General features: G+C 34.4%; 1 protein-coding gene across 1 annotated transcript in view; it reads right to left on the bottom strand.

The window, feature by feature from the left end:
- Positions 1-6,151, bottom strand: part of LOC129229377 (transcription factor SOX-9-like) — a 109,078-nt gene extending 102,927 nt beyond the window's left edge. The window contains exon 1 of the mRNA XM_054863670.1: positions 5,760-6,151. Within this exon, the coding sequence (XP_054719645.1) occupies positions 5,760-6,103 (344 nt within the window). The 5' untranslated portion in view covers positions 6,104-6,151. The remainder of the gene's footprint in view (positions 1-5,759) is intronic.
- Between the last annotated feature and the right edge of the window lie 7,841 nt (positions 6,152-13,992).

The following is a 13,992-nucleotide window of genomic DNA, read 5'->3' as shown; positions in this document are numbered from 1 at the left end:
TCATATTTCGTTACAACTTGCTTAAAATCAGCTGATAACTTACAATCCTTTGCGATTGGATAAATACTAGAAATTAAATAGTTACCACAAATAAATAAAGTTAATATATAAACAACCACCAAATTTTTTATTTGTGATAGCATTATATTGAGACATCATTAACTATGCTGAATCCTTCGATTAAATATTCGGTTGAACCTGAGGAAAATCCATTCTAAAAATAAGACCAGAAATCAACAGAAAAGGATATCATATAATGATTTTAAAGAAACCAAAAAGACTTCATGGTTAATTGTTCAAACCTAAATCATTCCAGAATAAGTTAAAACATTTTGAATTTTAAATTTTAAATTTACCATCTCTTTGAAGCTTAAATAGCTTGTGTACAAACAATTTAGTAATAACTTTGATTTAAGCAACGTCTTTTGAAATACAAATACCTTCTTAAACAACTGAAACATAAAGTTACATAGCTACAGCTATGCACAACCATAAAACTCAAAATGGTTTTACTCCATAATACAGTAACCCCCCCCCCCCCAACGGACAACCCTCAAATGCGGGCAATATTTAATTCCCCGATTCTAAGGCAAATAAAATTATTAAACCCCTGCTCTCTGCGGTCACCCCTCTATTGTGGACACACAAAAATTCGTCCTGTTAGTGTCCGTATCAGAGGGATTTTATATATTCAGGGGAGCCTCGAACTTAGCTCTTTAAGGAGTGGAGAAATTCTCAACTTACCGAATGATAAAATGTGGGCATGACACATACCTAATACATAATTACGAGAAATTAAGCATTAAAAAAAATTATGCAACATTGAAATGACGTTTCCAAATTCACTAAATCGCTAGACAAAACTTTCCGAAAAGCACAATTTTTTCGGAGGTCACAGCGGCCTTACGTGATTTCCCATCAGGGCAACTCTGATTGAATTTCTTGGTGGAAAAAATCTAAGTCAACGAGTCCTTGAAAAATTACAACTGACTTTCGGGATAATTTGTTGTTCCTTCGTTTACTATTGTAGTCATAAGTCATGTCAACTTTATGCAAAATAGTTGAAATAGGTGAGAAATCTAAAGCAATTGAGCAATATTCTATTATATCCTCGTTCCCTTCCAATTCCAAAGTTCAAATAATTTCAAATAAGTTGTATGTTTAGATGTTGCAATTTCTTTATTTTTCAAAGTCAATGAATAACAATAAATTATCCAAAGTGATGTGTCGATTCAGACTTAAATTGGGTCGTTTTGCCTCTTCTCAGAATACTAAATCGTCAAAAGCGACCATACTGCGCAAAATTTTATTTCATAAAATTTGAATTCTCATAAAATTTGTAAAAACAGTTCTTTTATCACTTCTGAGCTCAATCAATTCTCCCGAAGTCAAAACATCACTAAAACAAATATCCAGCTTCCAAGCCATTCTAGCGAAGTAAGTCCTTTAGGCCAAAAGGATTTCAGATTAGATTTGTTGATATAGCTCTATAACGTGCTATATAACGATATTACAGCATTTTTCACAAAACATTTTTAAAGAAAAATGCCCCCAAAATAGTTCTTTTTTCTTTCACAAAAAGAAAAAATTCAAATTTTTTTTCTTTTTTTCAAACTGTGGACCTAACACGAAACACTGGATCGAACCGGACACGATAGGAGGTTTATACTGCCATGAAAGGTAAAAAGCAGTATCTGCAGAAATGAGTTTTAAAGACATTTGAAGAAACTCATTTTAGATTCAACACTAACAGTATAAGGAAATGTTGGAATTCGACGTCTTTTTCAAGCAAGCAAACTTGTACGATAAAGCTAACGTACAATAGATGACAAAAATGCAACAATACGAAAAATGAAAAATTTGAAGTTACTGCCTACGGCAGTTAGAACACTGAAAGTTTTGCCGCCTGGCTTTTAAAATAACAAAAAATCACGATGTATATTTTCTTTTTTTAATGTAGTGAAATGCGTATACAAATAAGTTTTCTTTTCTCGGTTATTTTGAAGAAAAAAAAATATTACGGAGAAAAAAACGTCAAATATTTATAGGAAATTTACCACTCTAACCCTAAATTATTATAAGAAAATTACTTCATTTTATAGAAATATAGGTCGATTTTGGGAAACATTTTCTAAACAAATACGAAACTTTTCTTGAAATATGATGCCTTCATTGCCTTTTTAAATTTTTAAAATACGTAGTATATTTGTAAGAAAATATCCCATACAGGGCTAGTAACCATCATCACCGAGAATTTAATTGGAAGTTCTTGATGATTTTAAAATTTGAAGCAATTTGAAGAAGAAAATTTGAAGTGATAAGTAATTATAACTTCATCTAGCGAATCACACTTATATATTACCTTCTTTGAGATATCATTGAAAAATAAACAACTTCTTTCGATATCAAAACACATTCTCAATAATATATCACCTCTTTATCAGATTAGATGTGTAACATTGCCCATTTAAGAAGCGTTCTTCGAAATTTTACAACAAAAATTTTCCTCACTTTAATAAATAACATTAGTTTCTTAATTTCCATATAAAAAAGATGTTTAATTACATAAATTACCTGTAATACAAAATAATATTCTCCGCAACTACGGGCGAGAAATACAACATCATACTCCGTCAAAACATTCTAATCATTCTGTTTACTTTTTGTTTACGTTGCCATTCTTTAAAAAAATAATAAGCAGCAGGCGATATTTAAATTAAATAACGGCAAAGGTAAAAAGCTAATCGAAAGTTAACGTGAAGCACAGCAGACGATAAATTTAAGAGAATGAACTTGAGATACACAAAAGCTCGTAGTGAGAATATGAGAATTATACTTGTTAATCAAATTAAGATTCAACAGATTCATTTAGTGCTTGTATCATGAATTCTGTATTTTAATTTGTGAAAACAAAAATTAATGTTTTTTGAGAGGGCTAAGTTTATAAGTTTGTGCAGTGGTATTGGTTAGAATACTTTTGGTGATATTTCTGACCAGCGTATCTTTAAAAAAGTTAACTTTCGGCTTTGAGCACTTCTCACACTTTTTCGATGCTGGAAAATTTCTGTTTATTCCTATTTCTACAAACCTTATTGATTTATAACTATGTTACAAGTCTAAAATAAATGACCCTTTGAATCAGTAGTTTCCCACCATTTTTTGGCCATGCCCCAAAATGATGATATCCCTCTATGGTATTGCATAACTCAAAAAAAAAAAAAAGCATTTCCCGTGGGATAAACAAAACATTTCTCTATTTCGGTCCAAATTTCACTGTTATGGCTGAATGCGGGATGGGACTCTACATTAGGATGGTTCAAAAATACACGTAAAAAAATCTCCTAGATAACAGGACACCCCTCAATATTTTTAGACTTGTGGGTAGTAATAAACTGGAAGAATTTTAGGCTTCCTATTACAACTAAAAGAGGGTGCTCAATGACCTCCCTCAAACTTCATACGTATGGGGAGGGGGGGTTGAAAAAATACATTGATTTGAAAAAGCAATGCTACATATTATAATATATACGAGTACAGGGGCGGCAAATAGGGGGGTCAAGAGGGGGCGGTTGCAACCCCAAATCTTTTGAGCAGAATGATAGAAAATATGTAAATTCAATTTAAGTAAGTCGGAAATCCATGTTCAAAAGAAAAGTCTCGCTGGTTCTCAGTAGCTATTTGATGAAACTCGACACATTCCTTGACTAGAAGAAGTGTTTTTCGTTATTGGGATGATGACTTAGAAATTCATGAAATATTTTCCGGCCTTTTCTGAACATAAAAGATTGATAGAGAATCATTGTTAATTTTAACTAAAGAAGACATTTCTTCAAATAGGCTAAATATTTCATACTTGTGTGCCCAGTGTAACGATGGTATGTTCAATATGAGTGGCTAGTGCAAAGTGGTGCTGCTGCATGATTTTCAGAAGAAAATTCTTTGATATTTTACAATAACTTTTACGCTCATTTTTAAGTGTATATTTATTTAATGAGTGTTCATCGCTTTCTTCTGCTAGAAACACGTTCAGCTGCTCAATGCATTATATGTTTTCATAGAACCTTATTAAAAATGCATGTGATTATTGAATTAAAAAAAACATATCAACAAATACCTTTTTTGGGGCTCTATAATTATGCAATCTCGGAGTGACACGTTAGTCTTCAAGAGTTAAAACCACAAATACATTTCTCTATAACTTCAAAGCAGCAATTTGACGACTGGAAGAATTATTGCAAAACAATTATTTCATTGGTGAAAAAGCTCATGCCCTTTAGCATATATGACTACGTTAGAATTTTTATTCAATTTCTTTGTATTGAGGAAAGTTTTTGAAAAATGTTTTACTCTATCAAAACATCTTCAATCCGCTACCCTTAATTTTCGGACCATTCAAGTCACAATTCAATCTAACAATTGATCTGTGCACCATACTACCATACTTCAATCGACAATTGAAACTGAAAATAAGATTTTACATATAGATATATATTTCAACCAAGCGTGAAACTTTTCAAAAAAATTCTTCCTCCGAGCCAATTTTAAAAAGGTGAAAAAAAAAAAAAAAAATCCACATGATGATGTCAAATCAAACATTGATTTTTTAATATTTTGTATGAAGTAATAGATTCAGTTTTGAATGAAATTAACACAAGATTTGATGATAATTATTTTTCTGTATGGTTGGCTCTATATTATCTGGATTGGATTTTGAAGACGAAAAAAAAATGTTTCAATTATGAGTATTCAATTTTTAGCATAAGGCAAGAAAAATTACAAGCACTATACCGACAGACCGGTTATCACATCCAGAGACTGCAGTTTGGTCCTTGTTATGGACTCATCATTCTGGAATAGTGAATAACAGAGCTGGAGGCAGATGACATCTCCTTGAAGCTGAGAGCGCCGTTGAGACTAGATTATTCAATGATGAAAAATTAAGCCCCTTACAATTTTTGAAGTTGCCTGGGTGGTTTTGAAGAGCTAGATGTAAAAAATATTTTCATAAATAACTTTGTTACTTCAATTATTTTTTAACTATTCCTATCAGCTCAGCCAGTGGAGAAAGATTTTTTTTTATCTCTCAGGAGGTTAGAGAATTATTTTCGAAGCATAATGGGCAAAAAATTCAAGCGAAGTCATATATGCTAAAAGGCATGAGCTTTTTCACCATCTTTTCTATTTAGCTGTACTGGCAAAACAGCACGACACAGGGCACTGATTAGTAACACGTTTCCCTGTTCTTCCGAATTTCAAAAATCATACATTAAAACTTTTCCAAAAGGTATAAAAACTTTAGTATCGAGATGTTTTGTATGATAACTTATTATAAAGTTAATCAAAATTTTTAATAGTTTCTAAACACTAATTTTTAATCATATTAAACCGATTTTATGAACACTTCCTGTTAGCTAATTTGCGTTTGGGACCGCACTGTGGTAATACCTATTTAAGAAACTCGACCCCCCAAATGAAATGCTGAAATGCCGCCCCTGTACGAGTAATATGCATATATACTGCATCAAAAAAATTATTTACAAAAAAAAGCAGAGGAAATTAAATGTTTCTCAATTTGTGAAATTTTCTACTTTACGGTTAACGTTAAACTTAGGAGTCATTGAGCACCCTCTTAAAATTTGAGTATGAAGCTAAAACTTTTACAGCATAATACTATTAGTAAGTCTAAAAAAAGGGGGGTGTCCTGGACTTAGTCTGGCCCTGTGGTACATCATATTTGATGATTCAAAACTTCCACTTACCTCCATAGTTTCCCGAGAGTCTTGCTGAGCTCGGCGTTATGCAGGTGAGGATACTGGTCGGCCAGTTTTCGGCGCGCAGCCTGCGCCCAAACCATGAACGCGTTCATAGGCCTCTTGACGTGCGGCTTCCTCTTGTCACCACCTGCACCCCCCTGCCTCGATGTCTTGGCCACCAATGACCAGTCATAGCTCTGCAGCACCTTCGACACCGCGGCCTGGATGCGGGGGTTAGCGTCCAGGGGGTCGTGGGGGGAACACGCCCCCTCTGGAGATCCGCCACTGGAAGAGGCAGCATCCATGTCGTCGTCGTCGTACTCATGCTTGCAATCCTCGCGGTCCATCATGGTTCTTGTAGAGTTTTTCAATTCTGAATCACAAACTCATGATGAATGTTGAAAGATTTCTGGGTTTTTTCAAACACAGCGGAAAAAATTGATCAGAAGTAGTTTTGACAGTCACTCTGGAGATGTACTGGAGAGAAATTAGTGAATATTCCTTCCACTTAAAAAATTATAAACTCACAAAAGAATCAACGGTTGGAGGAGTTTTGTCCGAATTGACATTCCTTTCAAATTAATGACGCCGTATATATATTTGAACGTGTTGTACAATCCGTCTGACAAAAAATACAAGTATACTTTATGAATTTGAAATATATATCTTGTGCAAAATGCGAGGTGTAACTGTTTACCACTCAGTGAAGAAAATTGTAAATGTGTTATCTAACTGTCAAGATGGATGGATTGTTAGACCTGTACTAAGAAATGTTAACAATCTACGTCTAATCTTTAAGCAAGAGTCATGCTAATTTCTGTATCACTTACAGCTTTTTACTGTTCGAGCTCAATTTAAACTGTCAAACACGACCACCTTTGCTGCGTTTATCATTCGAAAATTAAAAGATGACACGACATGAATCAAAAGTGTAAATAAAACACCTCAGTTCCAAAAAGCACTCTTTGAATCAATTTTTTTTTTAAATCTCACGAGCTTGAGCCCTTGTTTAGACGACAATCATATTGCAATTTATCTAGCTACGAATCGTCAAACAAAAACACCGCTGCACTATGATGGCAAAGAGAAGCACCGATTGAAGAGATGGCTATCAAAGAAAACGATTCTCCCCTCACTTGTTGCAGCACCTATAGAACTCGACACCGTATTAGCGCCGATAAATGTCATCCGCACACAATACCTCACGTTCTGTGGCACTGGTGAATGGTCCTTTTTGATTCCGGTTGACACAATGGCGTCTTCCAGCGGGAAAAAGCGTCCGAACAATCAATTCCTTATCTCGGGGCTCCACACGCGATCTTGGCGAACAGATAGGTCTCTGGAAGAGTGGAATAAGACTGCTACTCTTGACTGGGTGAAGAGAGGGCCTTGTGAGTGAGCGGGAGCAGATTTTCTACCCGGGTGAGCCGTCGCCAAGAGGGCTCGCCAAGGAAGAGGAGGGGGCGTGGCCAAGGTCCCCACCCTATCCTCCACCCTCGCCTTCGGAGCCCCTTTGATGTCGTTCCGGTGCGGTGGCGGGCTTTCAGCGATTCCTTCTGCGCTATGTCGGAAAGGGTTGCCACCGGAAGATGATGGAGATTCGGAAAACTCCAAAGCGATGGGGGAAAAATAGTCCGTCAGCGTCCATTGAAGGATACTACAGAAAGTGTACGTTCCTTTTTTTTCACTCAGAATTTTTTTTTTTTTTTTCATGTCTTGTTTTTCAAACCGTCAAGATTGCATTTGATATGAAAAAAAATTTTTTCATACTTGATTACACAGTGAAAAAAGATTATTTAACTTTATACATGCCATTTATAGGCAGCACGCACGGAGGGAGGGGGGGGGGGGCGACTGCTTCCCAGAGTGGTTCAAAAAAACTTTATTTTAGCTAGGGTCCAGAACACCCCTTATTTTTTTCAGACTTACTAATGTATTATTCTGTGAAAGTTTTAGCGTCTTTCTCAAATTTTAAGAGAATTCTCAATGGCCCCCTAATTTAACATTAGCCGTAGCATGGAAATGCCACAGATTTAGAAACATTTCATTTCCGCAGCAGTTTTTTTAAAAATAATTATTGTATTGCAATGTATATGCATATTACTCGTGTATATTATAAAATGTAGCATCGTATTTTCAGTTCAATGTATTTTTTAACCCCCCCTCCCCTACTTATGAAGTTTGGGGGAGGGGGTTGTGCACCCTCTTTCAGTTGAAATAGGAAGCTAAAATTCTTCCAGTATATTACTATCCACAAGTGTAAAAATATTGAGGGGTGTCCTGTTATCTGGCAGAAACTTTTTTCTTTACACGTATTTTTGAACCGCCCTATACGGCCCTTGGAGCTTGTCCCCTTATTTTTCAGAGTTGAAAATTGATGATGATTGAAAAATTATTTTTCACAGGGTGGATTGATTTATTTTACGAATATAAAAACTAAAAATTTGAAAAAATGAATTTTTTCTCATGTTGTTTCATAAGAATGGAACTTTGAATTGGAAGGGGAAGTCTGAGATGGCCATCAGAGGCCATGTTCCATTTTTAGAGGTCATTTAATCAGTAAAATACAACAATAAAGTTCACTTTCACGAAAAAAAATCAGCTACACGGGCCCCGCCACCTAACACATCTTTTGGTGCACCAGTTGCCTATGTGCCTGGTAAGGTTGTAAAGGGGGTTTCTTAGAACCCTCCCTCCCTCAGAAAGCATTGATTTGACACTCCTGCCATTTCTAATACAATAGTTTATGCTCATGCAAGAGCTGTTTTACCCATTTTTTTTTATTGATTAAGAAGAATAAATTTATGTATATGCATATTCCAAGATTTCGCTTCAAGAAAGAAGAGAAAGAATTCTCATAACTTTATTCATCCTTGTTTTGAACATAAATATATTGATAAATAACATTACTATTAATTGTAAAATAAGAAATAAATACAAAAAAAAAAAAAAAAATACTGATTTGCTAATTATTGTAAAAATCTGCCACATTTTGTCATCAGAATGAACGGAAAAAATGAATTTTCTCTTAATTTGCTAAGCTTGAAAATTATGTCAAGTATGTATTTTCAACATTCAAAGTCAATTTCTAAAATCAAATGATGTCAATCACTTTTAAAAAATGTAATAATAATGAAAACCTTACGAAAGAGATACGTAACAAATAAATAGCAAGCAAACAAACTAGCAGTACCTTTGAAGAATGCAAAAGCTGCTAAAATCTTTCACAAAAAAGTTTTTTAATTGTTTAAAAAGAAAGGTATTAATAATAAAAAGCATATCAAAATAAGTACATTCTATTTATATATATAAAAAAAGAATGATTTGCAACTCTTTCCTAGGAGTAAAAATTAAGAGCCTTGGACTTTATGCTTTCCTCTTTTCCCCAAAACTAAAAATAAATAAATAAACTTTAGAAAATAAAAAAGTAAGTAAGTAAAAGACTTCCTTAAACCAATTACATTAAAAACATAAAATCGCTTGCAGCTCTTTCTTTCTAATAAAAAAAAGCATTAATAATTTCCTTCTATTTTTCGTTTCCAAAACTAAAATTAATTACTTAAAACTTTAGAATAATAAAAATAAAAATAAACTGCTCCAACAACCATTATTTCTGAGTAAATACATTAGCTCCTTGATAATTCATTTCATTTTAATTCAGTCATATTTATCTCTAAATTGAGTGAATTTTAAGTCTACAAGATCTATTTTTATTAATCTACAAGTTTATATTTTTATTAATGAATCCCCCCCCTTTTTTTTTGAAGCCAAAAATTAAGAAAATATTTAGAATCTGCTCATGTTTTTCAATTATTTAGTATTATTTTTTGTTTATTATTATTATTAATTTTTTTTAAGTGTTATCGGTGCCTTATATAAAGATTACAAACCCTCTCGTAGGTGTTAAAGTTAAAAACTCTTAAGATGTTCAACTACTAATTTTAAAAAAAAACCTTTTCTTTAAAAGTTTTTGAAATTTTGCGTGCTTTCTGTGAACACAAATGCTTCATTTTTTCAAGCTACTGTTTTTAGCTTAAACGAATTTAAGAAATCCACATCTGTAATAGAGTTGATAAAATTGTAAATTTTCAGCTGTATTCTAACTTTTGGGTTGCATTCAAATGTAGGTATCTTCCGTTGAAAAGAAAGAATTCCTTTTTTCAGAAACTGTTTAGATTTATGATAACAATTTCCCATATTTGTGTCAAGCGCTCTTTGTCCACCCTTACATTCTCATCCATTTGGAGCATTTCTAAATTTAGTGACAACTCCACTACAGCATCCGAAATTCTACACATTTCTGATAATTTCCAAAAGGGCTTCTTTTGTGGGTGGGCACGCTCTCGATGTCAACTGCATTTTGCAGAGGACAGAACACAGTCTATTTAGCCACGGAACAAATGTTTTCTGAAGAGCCCTATTTGCCAAAACAATCCTGTGCTTTGTTTGTTACTACCGAAGAGATTTTTATCAGAGAGTCATCTCAACATTCCACTCTTTCACCTGCAGCATCAAAGACCCGCTGTTTGTTCTTTCTGTTATCAGTGGAACACCCTTTTAGAAACTTAATGGGTCCTTTCTTCTGTTGCAGCCTATTTTAGTTTCGATTTCGCTGGATTGAAATGTGGGCGCAAAGGCAGCGTATGCTGACTTTCATTGTGTGGGAATATGGTTGATGGTTACACATTGGTACAGGGGTCGAAAATTATACTGCCCAACATGCCCGGGGCATGTAAAAATTTCAATCGAGCATGACTCTTTTACCCTTACATGCCCGAGTGGCCATGTAATTATTATAATTGTTTTGTTAAGTATTGATAATTTCAACGACAACTTATTATGTACTATTTAGAAAAACTTTTTTTATGCTTTATATTGAAATAATTGTTGATTCAGATAAAGACCTGTTACATTATTTTTTTGTCCGATTAATGCTATACGACAAATTCAAATATTTTTATTACTGCACAATAAAAAAAGGGCATTTAAAAAGGGCATGTATTTTTTAGACAAACATGCCCGGTAAGACATATAAATTTTAAAGATTTTTCTAGCCCTGCATTGGTAAAATCACCAGTAAAACTCTGGAAATTTTTTAGTAAAAATTGCTAAAAACGGAATGCTTACAGTTTACAGTACAGAAAAGTTTTACAGTAAATTGTACTGGAAAAAATAAGCGATTACAGCACCGAGTGGTACACCACGTGATTTATGGTGCGAAAAATGTAATTTCCCATTTCCGTTTTCCGGTCGAGTCCCATTCGGCTAGCCTTCATAGGGGCTAGTAAACAGATCTATGAATAATAGGAGCAGGTTCGAACCTCACTGCTTGTACCTCAATTTTAATTAATTTACCACAAGGTTCTTGTTTTTTCTACCGTAAAATTCTGCAATAAAATATGATTTTACGGTAAAAAGTATTGGCGAAATGGATATCAGTATTTTCTACAGTAATGTTTCAGGATAATCTAAATGGTTTAACATTACTCATTTTTAAATATTGTTAAGAGTTCGGTGCAGCATCAAACTTTCTTTGAATGACGACACAGCTCTTGAGAAAACACAGGAGATTTATTTACAGCTATGTACAGGAAGCATAGTTACAACTGCTAAATTAACCATAGCAATTAGGCAAATATCGATTAACACCGTATACTCAACGGTCAACCACGTATTTACATCAAAATACGCAAAAAAGAAACACAGCGCAAGGCTAAAACGCACTTTCCAAAGCAAGAACTAAACCGAGACTGACCCCCGCCGTTGGCCGTGGCTACAGTAAACTCCCGATTATCCGCGGAATTGGGTGGCACAAGTGCCGCGGATAATAAGAATCGCGGGTAACCGCAAAAAGACTAATGGGGGACAAATCAGGTAAAAATTGTCCTATCTCAAATCCTTAACTGTATTGATGCATAACACTTTCTGCAAACAGTGAAAATATATATAGAGTACAGTACAAATGTTTTGTATTTTTGCACAACCGAACTTAACATCAATAACAAACAAGTGTATGTACGATGAAGAACGCACAAAAAAAAGAAAAAATAATAATAATAATAATAAAATTAAATTAAATCAATCAATCAAGCAAAACAACTGAGTGTAAATTTACAATTTTTCAAAAAAAAAAAAAAAAAAAAACAGCCACTGGTATTCGCTTTTTACTGCGAAAATACATGTTCGTGATTGTTGATTGATTCGCGGATAATCCGCCCCGCGGATAAACCGCTCGCGGATAATCGGGAATCTACTGTATTTATAAATCTCGACAGAGAAGTTTCCACAAAATTCGAAATGCTTCTCCATTTTCTTTTTTATTCATTCACGAATCTTATCAATGAAAAATAGGGGGACCGAATACTTCAGTCGAATGTTAGGGGGTTGTATGTACATTACAAGAAACTATATTTATAGGTTACGTCACTACAATAATTTTAGATGAAAGATAATGGAATAAACGCCCAATTTAGCCAGATTACGTCAAATTAATCATAAAAATAATTACTATTTACAGAATTTGTAACAATATGTTAAAACCATGCTCTTGAATTAAAGCATCTCTTTTCAAAAGTAATTTTTTTCATCACTTGGGTGATTCTCGAAAAAAATGTCCCATGCGCAACGTTAAGTTTTTTATTTTATTCAAGTAACTATTAATTAAATATGGGATTAACTGTTATGCTTTGATAGTACATTAAAGCATGTATTATTCCCCAATAGCATTATTTTTTGAATGCTTTGGTTAGCTGGAAAAAATAAAAAAACTTAGCGTTATGCACGGGACATTTTTTCGAGAATCGCCCACCTTAGAGATTTTGTTGCTAGTTGGTTGTTATAAGTAAAATTCAATTACATCACAGCAACTGAAAGCAAGTATTTTTCCCATCCGTACGTAACTATTTGGAGAAAAGGTTGCAAAATTTACGTGCGCACAGAAATTGAATGTAAAAAGCAAAAAAAAAAAAAAGACTTGTGACCCACTTTCCCCAATCAACTCTAATTTGATTTCTGTAACTTTGAATTCAAATTATGTTTTTCGCAATCACAAGTTGCGACAAGACTCTACTCATTGGAGTTATTGTTTCTAGAAAAGCCCCCTCCCTTCCCTCAAGCATGTCCCTCCTCTTGGGTGGTTACGTGTGTATAGTTGAGTGTATGTGTAGGCTTACGTGTGTGCACGTAGGCGTGAGTGTGTATGTGTGTAAAGGCGCGCGCCGTGTGTGAGCGTGGATGTGTATGAGCATGCGTTAGGACACACACATGGACGCCACCGCCCAGCAGAAGTGGATTCCGGGGGACAGTGCTCAGGACCAGAGGAGCCACGCCGGCCGGTGGTGCTGCAAGGTCCCTGGTCCAAGCTGAAAAAGGAACCACAATATCAAGGACGGCCAAGTGAGAACAATAAGCAATCGTGATTGCTCAAAAAAAAGGGAGGGGGGGGGGCTTACTGGCCCAATGATTTCTTACACACAAAACCACTCGTGACTACCAAGTTACTACTTGCATTGGGACAAAACGTTTCTTAAGAATGTTTTCAGATATATGAAGTACTAGGTGAAAGTGCTAAAATTGAAAAATCGGAGATTCTCATCTGTTTTTGGGGCAAACGACGCACAGAGGGGTATTTCAGACGAAAAGCTGGCCAAAAATCGAAATTGTCAATGGTTATTATCGGTCCTGAGCATCAAAACAGGTAAATAAACATGGCAGTATGTGAAAGCGTTCTTTTTTCATTGAAGCTAATCATAAAAATCTACCAGCAGTCGGAACTTAACACTTTCACGATTCGGTTGCCCTTGTTTGGGACATTCAAGTTTTTCAACAAACCGTCATTGTCTTATTTTCCGCATCAATAGTGATATTAGAAGAAACATTTACTGTGGAAGGGCTCGAGCAAGAGTTTGTACTCTATTAATAATCAATTTACGAGTATATATTTTTGTTATTTCTTTTAATACCTTTCTTCAAGCCTCACAAAAACACAATTGTTTTTCAATGGAGATTATTTCCCTAAACATAAGTTTGAGGACATAGGGCCCGTATAAATAGATAAATTTTGTATTTTTTGACTTATTTTTATTTTTACTTCAAACTTTCAATATCTTAACTCTGCATCTGATTTTGAACATTTTTTCAATTGGAAGTACACATCTGGGACTAGTGGTTGCGAAAATAAAGGTTTTGCAGGTTAAAACGAAATACCCTGTCTATACACATAACATCTACTGAGAGGGAA

Source organism: Uloborus diversus, chromosome 9 (assembly GCF_026930045.1).
Source record: "Uloborus diversus isolate 005 chromosome 9, Udiv.v.3.1, whole genome shotgun sequence".
Taxonomy (NCBI): Eukaryota; Metazoa; Arthropoda; class Arachnida; order Araneae; family Uloboridae; genus Uloborus; species Uloborus diversus.
This window is presented reverse-complemented; position numbering and strand designations above follow the sequence as displayed.